This window comes from Zeus faber (genome assembly GCF_960531495.2).
Source record: "Zeus faber genome assembly, chromosome: 15".
Lineage (NCBI taxonomy): Eukaryota > Metazoa > Chordata > Actinopteri > Zeiformes > Zeidae > Zeus > Zeus faber.
Genome location: NC_137194.1, coordinates 5186256 through 5206643, shown reverse-complemented (window position 1 = coordinate 5206643; position 20388 = coordinate 5186256). Strand labels below are relative to the sequence as shown.

The 20388-nt window shown below is 46.0% G+C and overlaps 2 protein-coding genes across 2 annotated transcripts in view; one reads left to right on the top strand and one right to left on the bottom strand.

The window, feature by feature from the left end:
- fam131c (family with sequence similarity 131 member C) overlaps window positions 1-7889 on the top strand; it is a 12490-nt gene extending 4601 nt beyond the window's left edge. Inside the window, exons 3-6 of the mRNA XM_080014764.1 lie at window positions 1838-1922; window positions 4749-4988; window positions 5252-5341; window positions 5641-7889. Coding sequence (XP_079870890.1) covers window positions 1838-1922; window positions 4749-4988; window positions 5252-5341; window positions 5641-5882 — 657 coding nt within the window. The 3' untranslated portion in view covers window positions 5883-7889. The remainder of the gene's footprint in view (window positions 1-1837; window positions 1923-4748; window positions 4989-5251; window positions 5342-5640) is intronic.
- On the bottom strand, window positions 6020-19466 carry clcnk (chloride channel K; the record flags this gene model as incomplete). The annotated part of the gene is made up of 18 exons (XM_080014534.1): window positions 6020-6034; window positions 8945-9031; window positions 9806-9870; window positions 10302-10435; window positions 11596-11812; window positions 11922-12032; window positions 12108-12177; window positions 13090-13248; window positions 13593-13677; window positions 14664-14765; window positions 15226-15310; window positions 15637-15762; window positions 16837-16912; window positions 17022-17099; window positions 17222-17361; window positions 18440-18568; window positions 18772-18903; window positions 19412-19466. 18 exons carry the CDS (start codon window positions 19464-19466, stop codon window positions 6020-6022), a joined length of 1866 nt encoding a protein of 621 aa, XP_079870660.1.
- Between the last annotated feature and the right edge of the window lie 922 nt (window positions 19467-20388).

Here is a 20388-nt window from a genome sequence, read left to right as displayed (position 1 = left end):
AAGATGGATCCGTATGGTGCCATGATAACAATCTCTCTTAATGTCAATAAGACAAAATAAATCATTGTTGACTTCAGCAAGATCAGAGGGAATGACATTCCTATTTCCATCGTTGGGTCATCTATTTGGATTGTTGATTTGATTTCTTGGTATACACATCTCAGAGCCCCTCATGCGGTCTTTCCACACAGACTGCATCCTCAAGGAAGCGCGGCAGGGACTGTACTACCCGAGGCGACTCAAGAGTTTTGGTATGAAAACCAAAACTCTGGTGAACTCCTTTTCGCTGCACCATTGAGCGTGTCCTGCCAAACCGTATCACCGTGTGGTTCGGCAAGCTGAGCGCTCAGGCCCGCAGACTGCTGCTGGAACTACCGCAACCTCATAACATTTACACCACGCGCTGCAGAGGAAAAAACCCAAAACATGGTTATCGACACCAGCCAATCCGCTCACATTCTGTTCTTTCTCCGTCCGTCTAAAAGAAAAGTTACTGAAGCGTCACACACCGCCCGCCTCAGTAACAGTGTCTTTCCACAGGCAGTCAGGCGGCTGAACAGCTGACACACCCATATGCACTTGTTGTATAGTATGTATTGTTGTCAGGCACTGTATCTGTGTCTATAATGTATACTGTACATATGAACGCACTGTGGTCTATGTAGGTCGTGTTTTTGTTGTATGGGATGAGCCGGGGCAAATATTTCATTGTAGAAGAAGAAGAATCTTTATTCGCCACACGACACGCCACTGCAACACATGCACACACGCGCGCACACGCTTTGGATGGTGGCCGGTGAAATGGTTTCTCTGCATTTAACCGTGCTGGCTTGTCCTTCCTCCGGGGGGACAGCCAGCAGTGGGCAGCATTCAACGACGCCCGGGGACCTGGTTCCAAATGTCCCTCGCTGGTCAGACCATGACCTTACTTACGTTAGATGGGGGACACCCCATGTGAGCACTGAGAGAACATGCAATCTCCACACAGACCACCCGCCAGAGCACGGTGCCAACAGCGCCCCCAGGCGGGAATCGAACCCAGGACCTTGTATTTAATACACAAGGTCTATTAAATACACTTTGTATTTAATAGACCTTGTATTAAATACACATGACAATGAAGGTGAACTTCAACTTCAAATTCAACTTCAACTTCAGAGTAGACTGTTTTGAAGGGTTTAAGGTAAATGGTGGCTGCTACTTCAGTTATCACCTTTTTGAAGGTAAACGTGGGGGATGTGTTGTTGGCATCATCATCATCATCATCATCATCATCATCATCATATAATGTATGTGTGTACTGTAGTATAAAGGTGTGTGTAGTGTATGTATGCATAATTATGTGTATTTGGCAGTGTGTGTGCACAATTACATATGCAGTATACAGTAGTCTCATAGTCGTAATAATTTTTACCTTATATACTGTACGTATACCTTTAATTAATACATAGAATCCTACTTTGTGTATTCTTCATATTCTATAGGTATATTGGTTTGAGATTATATATATTTTTTAGATATTTTGCTATTTCTGTATTTATTTCTGTATTATTTATACTATTAATTTTGAGTACATATTTAATATAATTTGTTCATAATAATTATATCTGATTAATAATAATTATATATATATATATATATAAAATATTTATACTATTTATGGCTGTTTTTGTATATTTGGTTATATTTTATTTGGCTGTTAAGCGTTTTTACACATATACAAATTCTTCGTATATAAAAATGTTCTTGACTGAATAAATAAATTCTTATCCCCATTCTGACATGGTTTGATAGATGTACATGTTTTATCTTTATCCCTGTGCTTCATATTTTGTAGACTGACCAAAACACCTCCAACGGCAGCATGGCAAATAGGACCGGCGGTTATGATATTGGGGAGTTGGCCACTTCCTCCCTCCTGGGTAAGGTTTTACAGTTCACATACCCCCACGACTTTACGTTTTAGGAGTCAGTTAGTCGGTCTATTAGAAAGGAATTTTCTACTTTTATTTTTTATTATAATTTTTTTTACCTAGGACATATAGTGTGCTATCACCGGGTACGTTGCATTACATTTCACTGCATATATGTATGAAAGTATGTATATGTATGTGACAAATAAAAATCTTTGAATCTTGAATCTTGAATCTTGACTTCACCCTTAAATGAATGTGGAAAAAAGATGAAGGCATTTAGCACGAAAGACATCACAAAATGTCACAAACACGTGGAACTGCTTATGATTATGGCCTATTGGTAGTTAGTGATGAGAGACTCGCAAACGATCTGTTCGTAGCGAACAAATCTTGTTAATGAATCACTCGATCAAAAGGTAGGTACTTGACATTATTCACACTGAATGTGACTTATATTTTGCATTTCACCGAAATAACATTTTCATTCATTAGAATTCCATTCACGAACCTGGGCCGAACCGACTCTTCGACTCTCTTTACACCAACTTGGAGTCGGAAAATGAAACTCATCTTTTTGCCCCACAGCGGTGCAGGGCTCATGCTTCCTGGACTTTTTCAAATGAAATATTATTTATTATTTATTATTATTATTTATTATTTTACAAAGAACAGAAAACAAAAGAAAATCTAAGAATAAATTAGACGAACGCACAAGATCAGGGGATAAACGACGGATATGGACTATGTTCCCCAATAAACAAGTCTTAATTTGGTTAATTATCAACAGTAAGATTTTAACACTGCTCAAATAGAAAAACATTCATAGAGTATAATTTACAATCAAGCCTGAAATCCATCTATCAAGGTAGGATATTTTGAAAACGAGCAATAGATTCACTTCATTTTCGACTTTTCTTTTGCAGATGAATTGACGAGCCAAGAATGGTCTCTTTGAGATGATTTCATCTTATTATTCATATTCGCTTTGAGAAAAAATGTCTCCAAACATAGTTTTTCCAGAAAGAAATGTGAAAATTAGCATTTCTTTAAAGGAGAACTCAGTCATATTTTATATGCTCATTGAGTTTAGGACAGATTACTAGATAATTAGGCCAGTTTACGGGCAGAATATCATGCTCACAAAATACAATAATTTAATACATTTCTGTGCACACCGTAATCTTTCTTTGAAATCGAATACTCAGTTCTTATTTTCTCGTAGATTTCTCGTAGATTTCCAACTTTATTCCCAGAGATTTCAAACTGCTCTCTCTCTCTCTCTGACTATTACCCCCCGCCTTCTTTGTGCGTAATTGTATTATTTTTTGATTCATTGATTTTTTTTTCCTGCTGCGTATGCTTGGCAGAGCTTGAAATTGCCTTTCCTTCTATTTCAGGCTGTTTAGCAAAAAAAAAAAAAAGAAAAAAGCAAATGTTTTTTCCCCCCATTTTGTTAGAAGTATTCAGACACCAAAAACAAACAAAATAAATCCCGAACCAAATTTAGATAATTCTAGGAGGCAGTTGGGGTTAGATTATTTTTATGAAGACATTATGTCGACCCCCTTATGTTCTTCTTGAGGGGCTGCCAACACACTAAACACACCTCCTTCATTGAGAAAGACCCTTTTTCTCTCGCCTGGAATCCCTCCCCCCTTTCTCTTCTCCTCTCTTCTCTTAACTATATCTACAACTTCCTTCCTTCCTTCCGTCCTTCCTTCCTTCCTTCCTTCCTTCCTTCCTTCCTTCCTTTCTTCCTTCCTTCCTTCCCCTCTTTCTCTCTCTTTTCTATTTCTTGCCGTTTCCCCTCTGGGTGTGCCACACCCCTCTCACCTTTCCCTTCCGACTCTCTCCCGGTAAAGCCCTTTGCCGCTTCAGCCTTTTTTCCATAATCTTTTTTCTTCGAATATCTCCAGATGACACCGTATTCGGTCAAATTTTCAACCCGCCCCTTGTTTTTTCATTATTATTATTTATCATTATAATTTTAATTATTTTGCAGCTTCGCCCCAGCAGACGGAGGAAAGCACCGACAGTTGAAAAGGGCCGCGTGAAAGTGAATGTCTCCCCAAAGTGAGCCTGGTGGAAGGTTGCAACTAATTCCCGCCTCGCACCCTGGATTGGGCTCCAGATAATCAATGTGAAAGTTTCCCAATTGTGACAGATTGCCCACGACAGTGGTGAATTTTGCTCCAAACAAAGGCCCTTTTTGCACGTGTATATCCGGCGAGGCTGAAATCCATTACGTTTCACTGTAATCGCAGCTATTACTCCCTTTCATCTGCTTGTTTTATTATCCTCCATTCAGTCTTTCTTTTTTTTTCTTTTACTAACGTCTCTCCTTTGAAGGTGGTACCTCCACACGGAAAAACTGTTCGGTTACAAGAGTGCCGATTGCAACTGAGAAATGGTTCCAAATGGAGCCATCGGAGAAACAATTTTTCGGGACCAGGGTTCGTCGGACGCGCTGAGACAAGTCCAGGGTGTTTGTGTTTAGTTGTCCTTGTGGAGGCCCGCGAGACAATTGAATGTGGCCCGCTCCACTGTGATGATATATTGATAAATATGTTTTTTTTAATCACTAAATTAATCAACACATATGTACTCAATGTTTTAAAAATATGTTATGTTAAATAGATCCAAATTATAGATATTTCTAACAGGGTTACGAGGCGATTCACAAAACAAAATAATACCAAACAAAACAAAAAAATCGATCTATCTATCCATCTATCTGACCATCTATCTATCTATCTATCTATCTATCTATCTATCTATCTATCTATCTATCTATCTATCTCTCTCTCCCTCTGCATCCCGTCCCCTCTCTAGGTCTTGTGGCCACCATAAAGGAGCACATCACCAAGCCCACGGCGATGGCCCAGGGGCGGGTGGCCCACCTGATCGAGTGGAAGGGCTGGGGCGGAGGCGGCGACACTAGGGGGACTTGGAGTGGCGACTGGCATGGAAGAGGTGGAGGAGGCTGGGGAGGGATGGGCGCGGAGCTGCACGAGGACGAGCAATTCTACTCCCAAATGACCGACGAGATCAAGGAGGCCCGCTTCGCCGCAGGTGAACCGGAGGCCCCATCGGGCTTGAAGTGACACCCACGCTCCTTGAAATTGTTTTTAAGGCTTTTTTTTTTTTTCAAACGGCTTACTTTGACACAGTTTCTTAGGAAATAAATCAATAGCTCTCCACCCCTGAGATAGTGACTCAAGTCCTGCCTGTTGTTATTTGATTTCCTCTTTTCTAATTGGCAGGGCACCGGGGAAAACAACAGGCTGCCCTTCCAAGAAAAGCCATTTACCATGCTTACGTCCTCTGTTTCTCAGGAGTGGCTGAGCAGTTTGCCTTGGCTGAGGCCGCCATGAATGTCTGGTCTATGAACGATGGCTTTGAGCAGCCCTCCACGAGCTTGGAAGGTAGGTGGACCACCCTGTTGGCTCTGACCAGCATTTGCGTTGACTTCTGTGGAAATCAGTGGTTTTTGCTTGTGATGATCCTTGAGACAGAATTGGTAATGTTGGAAAATGTATGCATAAATATAAAGGATAAATAAAGAACGGGTTTCTGTGCATAGACTTAGACATGCGGTCGTACTACCGTAAATCACACTAACCAGACGTGATGAATTGCTGAAACGTCTTTCTACCTCACTACCTTCCCTTGTTGAGTGGTTCTCAATTAAACAACCTTCTCTGCCCTGCCCTGACCTCCCTAGCGACACAAAGCCATTACCTGTCCCACTTCTTGAGGGATGGCGGAAGCGTCGGCGTTCCCCAGCATCTCTACAGCATCCACACCCAGGCTGGCCTGAGGATGGACACCCTGGCCAATCTACAAGCCGCCACCCAGAGGGAGGGAGATCGCCCCCTGGAAGCTGGCGGTGGCGTGACCTTAGAGGCCAACGTGCGTCACGTTGACAGTAGCTCGCTGTCCGAGGACGACGTGTTTTATAACTAGGGCTATGTTTTGAAGAACTCAGCGCAAAGGTCGGGTCTTGCCCAACCGTAAAAAAAAGAATGACAGACACAACGAAAATGTTTCCAAAGACTCGAGTCTCAAGGTGCCACACGTCAAAATGGCCTCCCTGAAAAGGTCTACCCTCCAGATGCCTGGAAACGTTACGCCACACGGACTTGAGACTGCAGAAGGCGCAGGGCGGTACCTAGGCTCAGATGTTCGCCCTCACAGCATGAGAGTGGGTCGCGGGTTCTAACCCCCGCTGCCCCAGGTTCTATCTGTGTGGGGTTTGCCTAGGTTTCCTCCAGGTGCTCCGGTTTCCTCCCACCATCAAAAGACATGTATGTTAGTGGTTAATACTCCTGTCGGTGCCCTTGACGAGGCACTGGTGTAAGAGCTGGAGTTGGTCCCCAGGTGCGGCACGGCGGCTGCCCACCGCTCCTCGGGGTGTATAGGATGGGTCAAATGCAGAGAACTTTTTTCCCCGGGGGATTAATACAGTATAAAAAATAATGAAATATGGATTTGACAAAGGAAAATGTCCAAAATTTTCTACTCATAAGTTCCCATATTTTTTTAATGTACAGTGAAAGTTGTAAATGTTCGTATGGCGTGTAGAAGTGACGAGTCAAACCCTACAGAGAAACATAAAAGCACATGGTGAATTAATCCGTGTATTCTGTGTCGGTCACACGCGGTGTTGTCGTCCTGTCTTCATTAGGAGCGGATTAAAAGTGCTGGCGTGCAATAAAATCCACAATCAGGAGTGTCTATCAGAAAGATGTCCCAGGGACGAGCTACTTTTCATACCCGTACACCTTTTCGGTTACGTGACTATGAGCAAAGGAGGAGAAGCTGTGCCCAGACAAGAAAGAGGAAAACAGGATAACAAAAAAAAACCAAACAGGTGCAGAGAACAGGTGCATTTGCTATTGTGCGCATTGTATGTATCGTGTATGAGCATGTGACAGCAAAGAGATAGTAGAAGAATGAGATGCAGGGGGGTTGTCAGCGTTATCTCACGCACCCGCTCTTTTTAATAGAAGTTTACACCAAGTAAACCTTTGTCACTGGCGGCGGCAACCCTGCTCCATTGCTACCCCGGCGAAACCTCCAAACGCCTTAAATCAATGCAGATCAGAGGGAGGGCGCGAACAAAGGGGAGACGCGGGGGTTAATGTGATCATATTCATCGAGTGACAGGAGCGTTCAGCGGAACAATCTACCGATGGGGAATTCTAACTAGGCCTCCCGCGGCAACAACAATGGGCCCCTGTCGGAAGGGAAAGCACAATAGAAGGGCGGAGAACGCGGCGCGGGCGACGGATGACGGGCTGCACTGTGGTTGCATTGCAAGTAGCCGCCGTGTTTGGACTTGGACTTAAAGATTAAGCGACAAATAGTGGAGGCGTGGTGAAGGCCACGTCTAGAAAACACAATCTCGGCAACTTAAACGTAAATTGCTTTTTTAAATATAATTCCACGGAAGTTGCTTAAATGAGACTTGGACACCTTTATGTCTTATCATTTCACCGATAAATGATTCTGGGGCAGACAGTGATGCTATGTGTTAAGTTAACTAACCAAATCTGTTTTATGACCCTATCGCAGTGGGTTAATTAACCCACTGCGATAGGGTCATCAAACAGATTTTCACGATGTATGTGTTATTGTGCATTGGTTAATGGATTTGCTTATCCGCTACAGGTGGAGCAGCAATCTCACAGTGAGGAGGAGATGTGAAGATAAATGCAAAGAAGGCACCTCTTTAAATACATGTATTGTTTATTTGTTTAGTAACAGAAACAAACCTGTATGTTTGATTTAATGCGACGTGTCAACTTACAACATTTTTTTCTTTCTTTCCCGTGGGGGCGTGGACGGCCCTAGAGGAGGGCCCGGACCCTGGGTTGGACCCGCTGTTCTATATTCCCTGTTTGACAAGTTCATATGTGTATGTGTGAAACCGGGTCTTTACAACATCTCTTTGAAGTTCAAAATAAACCAAGCAACAATAACTATTAAACATAAAATCTATTTTTCTCAACGTGACTGGTCTGAGGAAGGAATTTCCATTGATTTCCATGATATTTACTGGACAGTATCTCGTAGGGCGGTCCCACACAAAGGATCAGAAGCAGCTTTAACATCTGACAACGTGAAGGTCGATTCGAAGGAGCCGAGATGTTCATCTCACAGATAAACACATGAAAGTTCCGGCGCCGAGCTGGAGGCCTTTTGATCCAGCGCTTCTGTTTGCGCGAGGTGCACACATTTGCAACCTTTAACACAGCTGCATCGTGCAAGATAAGCAATCAATGATGAGTAAATAATACGCAGTGAAAATGTGCTCCCTCAAAGGATAATATGCTAATTACAACAGTGGGCAGAATAAAAAAAACTAAAAATAAAAGCTCTGAAAATTATTTATCAAAGAGGCTTCAGGCTGATAATGAAGTTCTACATGGAAAGTAAACACTGTTGCTCAGTGGAAAAAAAAAACCAAAAAACAGTAAATAGTGACGCGATATCAGGGCTTTGTTCCGCACATTAATCAAAAGAAGAAGAATAAGAAAAAGAAGAAGAAGAAGGAGAAGAAGAAGAAGAAGAAGGAGAATAAGAAGGAGAAGAAGAAGGAGAAGAAGAAGAAGGAGAAGAAGAAGAAGAAAAAGAAGAAGAAGAAGAAGGACTCGTGCTGGGACGGAAAGATCATCTCTGCACATCGCAGCTCAGATTTCTTTGGCCAAATCTTCCAGTATCCTCTTCATCTGAAGGACAGAGAGAGAGAGAGAGAGAGAGAGACAGACAGACAGAGAGAGAGAGGCAGGAAGAGATGGGGGAGTAGAGGGATAGAAAGAAAGTGAGAGGGTACTGGCTTTGAATTCGTAAGCAGTCATTTGACCACTAATGCCGTGCATGGGCATTATGCATGTGCATGGGACTAATGCTCCATGGGCCGGTGGTGGCGCTCAGGGTAGGGAGAAGACAAGTATGCCATATTGACTATGTTGACTATAACTATATAACGTATGACGAAAGAGGGGCTGTGAATGTTTACTTACCTCGGGCCGGGTGACAGTGCCAGCGAGCCTTCCTCCCTGCGTCACAAACAAGGTGTCTGCGGCAAACATGCTCAGGACCCCGTGAGCCTGATAGATTGGAGAGAGGAGAGAGCCGGACTGAACCACTGGGTCGTCCTATGCGGAGACACGTCTGTACTAACAGGATTCCTCAGAGTGCCCTTGCCTCTTGGATGGTGCTGCTGGTTGATAACTGGATGGAGGTCGGATGAATGCGGCAAGCGTCTTCCAACCTTTCCCCCGAATCCTGAGAAATGCACACATTGCGTGGGGTGTACATTTTCCAGTTGCTGCTATTTCGCATTGTATATTGATCATTGCAGTGTCAATTATAAGCAACGCTAAGAAGTCAGGTACTTTTGACACCCTAGACCAGAGGTAACCGCCGGGCTGTGGGGCATTTTCCACCGCGCCATGAGAAGGTGGGCGGAATTGTTTCTCCGGTCCGCTGCGCAATCAGAGCAGCTCCACAGCGGAGTCACTCGGTAGCGCGATCAGAGCGATCATTTCGCCAAACAAAGCAAATAAAAACTGTGTTTTTATTGTGGATGTATTTAATTTACTCCGTTTCCTAATTGAGATGAAACAAAAAGAGCCCCACGGGTTACGGGGAGACTTTCTCAATCACTCTCTTACCCCCAATAATAAAGTGTTCAGTGAGGTACTACTATGACTAGTTACAAATGATAGGAACCCACATTTCAATAAGGCCTGGCTGGGTTGAAAAATGGTCAACCCATCCTTTAAGAACAGCTAAAACTTCCGTAATAAGTCTTTCAAAGGGTTGCACATACTTTACAGCCAGTTTGGACCCCCACGGCCGACTGAGTCATACCCATTTACCTGATTTGGACTCAGGAGCTTAAGCAGGTCTGATCGCTGCACAGAACCCAGTAGAATCTGCGAATCTAATGAGAAGAGTGGAGCGCCAACACAATGTGAAAAACATTTTCAATTTCAATTTATCGCACGGTGCAGTGAAGCAGAAGTGAAGCGCCGCTGTTTTCCTTGTGTACCGTCCAAGTACCAAGTAACTGCACAGCTGCTAGAAAACAGACAATCAGCTGGCCACGGAACTGTTTTATTACAGTTCTCAGCTCCATTTGAAATCGTTTCGGGTTTCCAATGAGAGACACCGTGGAATTTGTGCGGATACAGCTCTTAAAACAATTTTGACATGCTGTGTTTCTTTTACCACGTTTGCCTCCTCAGTGGCTCCACCTCAGTGGTCAAATGTGCAGACTGGGTTTCACATAAACAAATCACTTTGGGGCAATATACAGGAGAGACCGTTCTTTAAATTTTAAAAACTGGGTTTGTTTTGACTTTGCATACGCACCAAGTGAGTCCACGACAGGGATTTCTGGCTGGGCACTGGTGTTGATGACTTGCCGTACTTCCATCAGCCCAGAGGCGCTCTCGAGCACTGGCCCGATTGGTCCTAAAACCTTCTCTAATGTCGCAGAAGACAGCCTATAGGACAGAAGGCAGAAGCCACACCATCTGGGTCAATATGTATTCATAACTCGGAAACCAATCCTTCTGGATAACCTAACAGCAGGGGGGGAAATGAGGCATTTTAAAATCAGAATCAAGGACCGAGAACCTCAAACAGTGATGACTAACGCGTATTGAATCACTTAAGTAGAAGACATGCTGATATACAATCTGCATAGTATTATTCCCTTTGTTGTAGTTCCTATTCTGTAGTTGATGCAAGTAAAATTTACTAATATACCATATATACTCTAATATACAATATATGCAATAATATATTATAGCGGCTATAGAGTCGTAATATCACATAGAGGTATTTGTAATGCCACATCAGTGCTACTTCAATGCTGCAAGTAGCTGAAGATACTATGAATTAAAATGAAATGTTCATATTTTCTAACAAAAATATAAGGAAAAAGTCTAGTGTGTTTCTATTTTATATTAAAAAAAAACCTCTTAAAGGCCACCTCTACGCAATTTCACATCTTGGCACACCATGGCAACCAGTGATAGAGGCAACATAAAACAGCAGTTTTTTCAGCTCCACCCAGTGAAATCATACACCACCCTTTAGGTGCTAAAATCAGTTACTTGTATTAGTAGTTATTTGGAATCAATGTATTAAAACAGTGAATGTCATAGAAAAACATAAAAAAACTGGAGGTGGCCTCCAAAAGCAGATCATCCACGTTTTGGTTGATCGTGATGCAAAGCGGAGGGGTGTTGTATCACGCTGAATCAACAGTTATTTTGCGATAATGACCGTCGCTGAGACGAATATTGATTGATTGAGCGAGATTAGGGATATAGGGTCATACCTTCAGTATGAATTTTAGTCATAGATACAATTTAACTGGATATAAAAATCAGTGTTTGTGTGCCTGTGTACCCATCAGCCAGTGCGGTAAACATTTCCATGGTAACAGCAAGCTCCACCAATCAGAGACGTCGCTGTTTCACTTCAGGATTACATGGGTAGTGTAGTGTAGTCTCCATGACATTGCAAACAAAACATGTTCTTAACAACAAGGTTGATATCATGCAGACTTGCGGCTCCCACAGGAGCAAAAAGTCAAATTGAGATTGAAACTGAGAAAGGCAGGGTTCTCCGCGAAACACTTCCAACACTTCCTCACCGAGGACAAGCCTTTAGCAGAGACGGCAGGTGAGGGAGCCTCTTGCTGATGGAGATGGCATCGTAGAAGGACAGGCGCTGCCTGGAGCGGGCCAGTGCATTTGCCAGCAAAGTGGCAAGGAGGACCGGTGCGGCGTGAGTAAACTGTCCAGTTAACTCCAGGGCCAGGAGAGCAGGGGACAAGGTGTGCGTGACCGCCCCGGAGAACGCCGCCGCACCTGGAGGGGGAGGAAGAATTTGATTCGTACAATAGCATTGTAGTCTGTGTTATATTGGACCAATATAGGAAACAGGTTTATTTTCTAGGTTTGCTAGGGTTGCTCGTACCAGCCAATGCATAGCCCCCGGGATTCACAGGCGCCAATTCCTGGCCTGAATGGTCTCTGGTGGGAGAGACATAGACGAGTCCTTCCCCGACCAAACGCCCAATAGCTGCCCCTTAAAAAAAAAAGAATGAAGGCTCATATATTCAAAAATGCATACAACACTAACAGCTTTGTTTTGTGTCCTCACCATAGATAAAGACAGGCATAAAGTAACCTGCGGGGACTGGCAGCGTGCAGGCGAGGACCAGCATCCACAGCTTAATGTGAAGAGCGGAGACACAGAGTGAAATACTTATCACTTCATCGGCAGAACACTCATAATTACACTCCAAAACACATTCAGCATTGAGCTCCATTATCCATCTGCGAGCAGTAAAACACTTTGAAAAACCATTTTGCACACATGAATATTGAAAGTGTTTTTCCTTATTTGTGCAGCGAAATTGAGAGCAAGCTTGCTCTTTCAAGAGTGTCCCAATGGTTAAAGTGTATCAGGAAAACAACAAGACGGACCCATTTATTCAAACATGTACTGTATATGACTGCGAAAAAATATATTTTTGCTTTTGAGATCAGCTGACTGGCCTTGCTTTGTGTGCATACATTTTTAAGGCTCTTCACCGTTAGGTTTCCACGACTACCAGATCCACAGATACCATCAAATGCCATATACTGCCATATAATGCCATATACAGGGATGCTTGGTTCGAATAACGGAGGGGATTGGGGGAGACTGACCCCCCTAAAAAGACTTGTACCTCAAAAGAGGAAAAAACAAAAGGTCGGGGGTCAAAACATTTAGATATCCTTCTTACCTGTTATTGTAAACATTACAAAATATTTCCCATATTCATGTCTGGAAGAATCTTATAATACCATTTCAGACACCCCTGGTGCGGACCATTCTATAGTGCTGAGCATCGCGCTCCGCAGCAGAGTACGTCTCCGCAGCTCAGATCAAATCAATCTTTTTTCCAAACAAAGCAAATAAAAACAGTGTGTTTTTATTTTAGATGTATTTATTTTCCTCCGTCTTCTAATTGAATGAGACAAAAAAAGCCCGCGTGCATAACGGGCACAAGTTTCCAGTCACTGTCACACCCCCAAACACAGTGCTGGGATGTATTTGTTTTCTGTATAAACCTCCACCTCTGGTTGCCTATACCTACCTTCATGAGCAGAAAGAAGGCCAAAGAGAAGCAGAAAGGACTGCCAGATGGAGCCCACTCAGACCAGGATGCGTGTTCCAGCTCCAGAGAGCTATTTTGGCCTTGGCTGCCCCAATGCTGAGCATCCAGCATGGAGCTGAGGAGCTGCTTCATGGTGTACTGCCGAAAGTGAAAAGTTAATAGCTCTGGAACTCAGGGAATTGATCTGGGAATACACTGAAATTTAAAAGTCCAAGGATGTGTTCCATATTTTTCAATTCATGCCTCATTAAAAGCTCAATCTCACTGAACCTACTAAGAATCTTACCACTCTGCTGCAGCTTCTCAATGCATTTCAATGCAGTCCAATGCGGCCAACGTTTAAGCATGGAAAAAAAGTTAAATCTTCCTTTTTTTGACAACGGGAAGCTAAAGTGTTCAGCGAGGTTGGGATATGAACAGTTACAAATGGAATATGATGACGTCAGATAGTCATTGTTACAAGTCAGTATTGTAGTTTGTACCTTCGAAGCCATATATTGACCAGCAGATTGAGGGAATGTTAGGGATGCAAGGAGGAAGGTCACTGCGGCTGAGTATAGACCCTTCCTGTTGGCAGTGACAAATAAATACAAATAGGTGCATATTAGAAATGATGTGTGACTTACGGAGCTAGTTCTGTTAGACAACTCGACGGCACCACGCGCTTCCACGCCCTTGTGGCCGGCCCATTTAAGCAGCCAGCCCCTCTTGCCCTACCTGCTTTGCTGCTTTGCGGCGCTCCCTCTACTTCCCACGCCTCCACCTGTTGGGCTCTACTCTTCTATCCAATGGGGGGATTTGAGCTCATCACTCCTATATTTCCAGCTCAATGAGGGAGCCTATGTTTGCTGAACAGCTTACCGGGAGTGATGAGCTGTAGAGCCCAGACACCCAGACTCAAATGATGCGAAATAGATAGATAATTTCAAAGTAAATCTGAAGAGTTGTCTGTCGGAACTATAGCTGTTATCTTACTTGAGGTAATGTTTCTGTGGTGTGGGGACGGTGTGGTTCGAGCGGCCACACCTGTCCTGGATCTAGGTAATTGGGGCCCCAGGATCAGAGTGGCTGCAAACCTGTTGCTTGCTGGTTGTTCTAATGAGCAACAGGTGAAACCCCCATCCCCACACACACTCAGGAGAGGAGCCCTTTTCATGACATGAACTGAGTGTGTGTGGGGATGGGGGTTTTACCTGTTGCTCGTTTGACCAACCAACGAGCAACAGGTATGCTGCCACTCTGATCCTGGGGCCCCAATTACCTAGACCCAGGACAGGTGTGGCTGCTGGGCACTTAATGACTTGAATTAGTTGGTTATCCTGGAGTTAGTTATGTCAGGTGTACAACCCGGTTTAACTGCGAACAGGGCAGAGAACATTCTTGTTAAAATGTTTTCGTTGCGGTTTTCGTACAAAGGTTTATTACCTCGTACAAATGAATTCCCCTGGGGCCCCAATCCGCTGCGCCGGAGATAATCTATTTTGCTTTACAGAAGATTCATCACCAATAAGCATTGAAATGTATTTGTCAGAGCGTAGGGGTCGAGTTCTTACTCTCTCGACAACATCTGGATCAGGCTTCTGTTGGTTTTGGTGAAGCGCAGGATCCACCGGTGGCAGAAGAGGTAGGAAAAACTGAGTGCTCCACATAGAAGTCTGCTTTTTAAAAGAGCGAGACACACACACACACACGCATGCACGCATGCACTCACGGACGCACACATGCACGCACGCACGCACGCACGTACACACACACAATTTAAATCACACCCAGAGACTTGGGATTTATTTATAACACAAGCAGCAATAGGCGTTCGGAAGTCATTAGGTTTACAGAGAGCAGGATGTGTTATAATGATGATGAGACTGGAAAATGGCCTGTATTTAAAATAGGCAAAAAAAAAAAAACACTCTGAATGCTAATCATCACAGTAATGGAACAATTTGAACAGGAGGCGAAATAAAAATGGTCAAAACAGACATAATTAAGAAGCATGAATTTGAATAAACCAGAATAGTCATCCGATTATGATCAAGTGTCCAACAATCTGCTGAATAATAGAGCCAAATACGGAAATTGCTGTTCGACACAACAACTTGCCGTGAATGAACATACCCCAGCAAAGCAAACACAAGCATCTCCAGCGGGTAGAAGGGTAAGCTGTCTTGGAAATTGGTTTTGAACAAGGCCTGAAGAGTCTCTGGGGACACAAAAACATATTGGAATCACCCTTCGAATGTATCCCGTGGCCTTTCCTGTGAATGAAATTATCGCAGTGATATTTTACGCTTATTGCAACAGTGGATCAGCCCGGCTCCATCCCTCCTCATTTCCACGCAATATCCAGGTCTCGAGTCGGGGTAACTGACAGATAATTAGATATCCGCCGACGGTAGGGAGTGTCCCCCGAAATGACGACAACTCCTGGAGTTTTCATTATGATGAATGAAAGGACACCCCCCCCCCCCCCCCACCACCACATGCTCCCACAAGTGGGTCCGCATACGGTTGATTTCGGGCGGTCACCTCGCTCCCCGCTCCACACGGCGAGCAGCCGGAAGGTCAACGCCCCGCAGGCCGCCGAGAAGAAGCACGGGCAGTAGTCGCTCAGAGCGAAGTGGGAGCACATCAACTCCACGCTGAACAGCACGCCTGGCCGGGCGGGGAGGAGGCGGGGATGGAGTGGGTGGGTAGGGGGTGGGTAGGGAGGGCGAAGAAAAAAAACAAAAAACACTAATGCATTTTGGGAGGCGGTTGGAGGGGAGGCGGGGGTGGAGGGGGCAGGGGGCGAGGGAGAAAATAAATGTCCCAATACGCAGAAAATAGCGGGCAAGATTGGAGTTGGGAAAGAGGAAGATAATGAGGTGCAAGGGACATTGTGTGGGGGGAGGGAGGGGCAGCGAGAGAGAGAGAGAGGAGGGAGAGGGGGGATGGAGAGAATAGACAGAGATGGAGAGCGAAGGAAGCGAGAGTGAGAGGTAGAGAGAGGGAAGCGGGAGAAGAGAGGGAGAGGGAGGGGGTAGGGGTGGAGCGAAGGGGTTAGAGAAGAAAGGGAGGCAGAGAAGGGATGTGGAGGAGAGAGACGGGAGGGATGGAAGAGTGAGTTTGACTTGGAGAGAGGGGGAAAGAGAGGTAGAGAGAGGGGGGGTAGAGGTGGACCGAGGGGGAGAGAGAAGGGGGAAGCGAGAGAGGTGGAGAGGGAAGGAAGAGAGAGCTAGAGGGGGAGAGAGAGGGGAGGAGGGGGAGCGAGGGGGGAAGGAGTAGGGCGAGGGGAAAAGAGAGAGAAGAGAGGGAAAGAGGGAGGGAGAGGGGGAAAGATAGGGAGTTGGGAGAAGAGAGAAAGATGGAGAGTGGGGAAGAGTGAGTTAGGGGTAGAGAGAGGGAAACAGAGGGAGAGAGAGAGGGGGTAGGAGAGGGAGTGATCCTTCAGGGGTGGGAAACCTCTTTCCTCTTTGGGGCCAGGTGAATAATCATATTTACATATGTATTATATTATGTTTATTATATTGTATTGTATAACACCATTATTATCAACTACAAAAATAAAAAAGATGCCGTTTGTAGGCAGTTTTGATCTTGTTTTCCGAGGCAATTTATTTTAAAAGAAAAGGAAATACACAGGCCCCATGAAATCTGGGAAAGACCCAGTGGGCTGTGTGATATTGAGGTCCCCCTCCCCTGAGGCGGGAGGGGTTCCACCGGTGTGGTCAGGTTCGGCTCACGCACCGCTGATAGGAGCCCCGAAGCAGCTGGCCACGCCCACCGCCGACGCCACGACCAGCATTTCTCCGTTGGCCTCCCCCTAAAACACAAAGCAGCACCTCACGGGCTCCAACACTCAAAGCGCTCACCAATGGCCACGGATCGGCTATTATTATACGCGACAGCGGTACATTTATCCGTCGTCGTACTTTGTTATCGCCCCGTACGAGAACGCAGAGGTCCCTCAGGTGGGCTCCCAGCATGGTGGAGAGATGCACGAAGGGACCCTGGGACAAGGGCACAAACGTCACGAAAAATGTCGATTCAGCGACCGCCCTGGCGTTGCCGAGACGGGGCTGGGGAGGGGGGAGCTGGGAGAGGGAGCGCCGTGTTGTAGGACGAAGCGTACCACTTTGCCCAGGAAAACCGTGCTGCCGGCCGCCAGGGTGCACGTCAGACCCAGGAACTTGGCAAACAGGTTGGTGAGGGTCAGGCAATGAGGCATGTCCACCCCCGCCAGCATGGTCCTCACCTCGGGAACCCCGGAACCTGAGAACCCGGAAGCGAGACAGCAACATGGCAAGGCTGAGGCACGGCGAACCGTTGGAGGGACATGTACCTATGAGGCTTAGTGCCGTAACCACAGCTACCTTGCGGCGCATTTAAGCCACGCTTCAAAAGCAACGACAATTAAAGCTGCAAGCAGCCATGACCTCGAGGTGGAAGTGTCGGTGGGGCACAAGTTTGAAGTCGATCCGGTAAATCGTCTAGGAGGAGTTTGCGAAAGCACGGAGCATGAAAATGGCCGAAAAGTCACAAAAAAAGTCACGTAAACGGTGCCTTTTTTCGAGGCGTTGTCACGCCCGCACTGCGTGACAAAAGCAAAATCTTTTAATATCTTTAATTCGTGAAGGTATGTTGTAGAGTCTCGCCAAGTTTAAAGCCGTTCCCATAAATCGCCTAAGAAGACTTCGCGAAAGCATTAAAATGACCAAAAGGTGACTAAACTGGCACCTTTAATTAAATATGGCCGACTTCCTGTTGGGTTTCGGTCATGGCGGCAATATACATTTTTTTTAAGTCTGGTGATGTACCATAGGTGCACCGAATTCTGTGAGTTTTTTAAAATTTTCTATGGGGCGTGGGCGGCCATTTTTGCCACGCCCCCGCACGGGACCCATAGAATATCTAATGGCGCACCGGGACTGACAGGTGTTCAAGGTTTCATGAGTTTTCGAAGATCTTACGGCCCCAAAAAGCCGACTCAAAAAGGCTGAAGAATTGGAAGAAGGGGAACAACCGGAGCAGCAACAATCGGGTCTTCCCCCGGGTTCGGACCCCAGCTACTGGATAACAACCTCCTCAGACCGTGGCCCCGTCTGCCGTGTTCAACACACGCCCCAAACGAGGTTCACACGCGCCAGATACCATCGGGTTTGACTTTTTATCCCACGTTTGCCTCCCGCAAATGCCGCGCGATTTTGCACTCGGGAGGGGAGCGATGCTTCAAGGGCAAAGCGGCGGCTCCCTTTTTCTGAACCAAGAATCTCTCTTCAGGGGAACTTAAGTGCGCCGGTTTGGCCGTTGCCCGGCAGATTTAAGAACCCCCGACGGGAGCCCCACTGACCTGCGGAGGACGGGCAGATGTTGTGGGAGAAGGACGCCGAGAGAGCACAAAGGGAGGCCGGGTAAAGGGTCCAACAAAGGAACTGCAGCAGACCGCCGCCCTCCAGACTGGTGTAGAGCCACTGGTGAGCTACAAGTGGCGAGAGGGACAATCGACAACCAGCACCTCCCACACTCGAAGCACTCACAAATCGGGCCACGGACTGGCTGTTATTATTAAGCGGCAGCGGTACATTTATCTGTCGTCGAAGAATAAAAAAAAATTAAAATAAAAACAAGATAAAAGAGAGAAAAGACGTTCATTTTCAATTGGCATCTGCGGCGGGGCCTCGCCTCGGAGCATCTTGGCCACGCCCAGGTCCATGAGGAAGCTGAGGAAGGCGGTCAGGATGCCCAGCGCGGCGAAGGCGTACCACTCGGCCCGGGCCACCTTTCCCAGAACGCGCCCCACCTGCCGCATACATCCTGGGGACGGAGGCGAGGAAAGAGAAATGTTTCATTTACTACATGGTGTCATTTGTCCGGTATATTATCTCCTATTCAGCAGCTGCTCTCCCCGGGCTGGGATGCGAACCCAATTATCTCCCGCGTCTTCAGGCCCTGTAGGTGATTACAACTCAGAATACACGTGTTCTGTGAAGGGAACCCAGGGAAGAATGACTCTGTCACCTTTGTCATCCCTACTCAAAAAAAAAAAATCTATTTGGTCGTCTCGGACCCCGAGACTTATGTATTAGCTCTTATAAATTGATCTGCCGCCCCACCCGCCATCACCCCCACCACCACCACCATCTCCAATCCAACAATGATTAAAATCGAAAACCTGAGCGAATCTACTCCGTATTCAGTTTGATTGGATTAACATCGATCGGCTCCGAACGATTTTTTTTTTTCCTCGGTTCTCGCTGACCTTTGACAAAGGCGCGGGGGCGTCGCCATGGTTTCCATCGATCGCCGGGGGGGAGGCTCTCACTTTGGGGCAACTCCGTGTGATGCCCCGGCCGGCAGCTCCCGGCGGCAAAGTCCATGGTTTGCGCCCTTCGGATCGATTCGGCTTCTCCAAATTAGCGGCGCCTCGGACGCCCTCTCACTTCGCTCCGAGATGCGAGGGCGAGTGGAAAATATGGAAAAAAAGTGGAAAAGGTGGAGAAAGGTGCTCAAAGCAAAAAGGCAGGAACGCGAGGCTTACTGAGTCGCTGGCGTCTGTGTGTGTGTGTGTGTGTGTGTGTGTGTGCGTGGGTGGGGACTGGCGGTTATAAGTTAACCTGAACTCTTAAAACCAATTACCCTGGACATTAAGGCCAGGTCACGGTGGGAAGGATATTTCATATTAACTCTTTGAAGTAGCAATACCAACACAGTGGTAGCTCGACTTATGACTGTAACTGATTCTATAAGAACGCTCTAAGGTTGAAACAGTCGTATGTCCAAGCTATTTTTCCCACATGAATGATGACATCATGAAGGGTGAAAATAAACAAAATACACAAACACAGTAAATATGAAAAAAATATCGATAAGCCACGAACTACGTGCACACACACCATGTAGGTCACCCGCTGACTGACCGCTGACTGACCGCTGACTGCTGACTGACTACTGACTGACTGCTGACTCACTGCTGACTGACTACTGACTGACTACTGACTGGCTGCTGACTCACTGCTGACTGACTGCTGACTGGCTGCTGACTCACTGCTGACTGACTACTGACTGGCTGCTGACTCACTGCTGACTGACTACTGACTGACTACTGACTGGCTGCTGACTCACTGCTGACTGACTGCTGACTGGCCGCCGACGCGCCAACTGCAAATTTCCACGGTCGTATTTGGAGCAGTGGGTCGCAAGTCGATACAAATTTTGGCGACTCGTGTCTTGGATTAGTCGTAAGTGGATGCAGTTGTAAGTCGAGGTACCACTGTACCACGCATCCCCTACTTTCCGAAA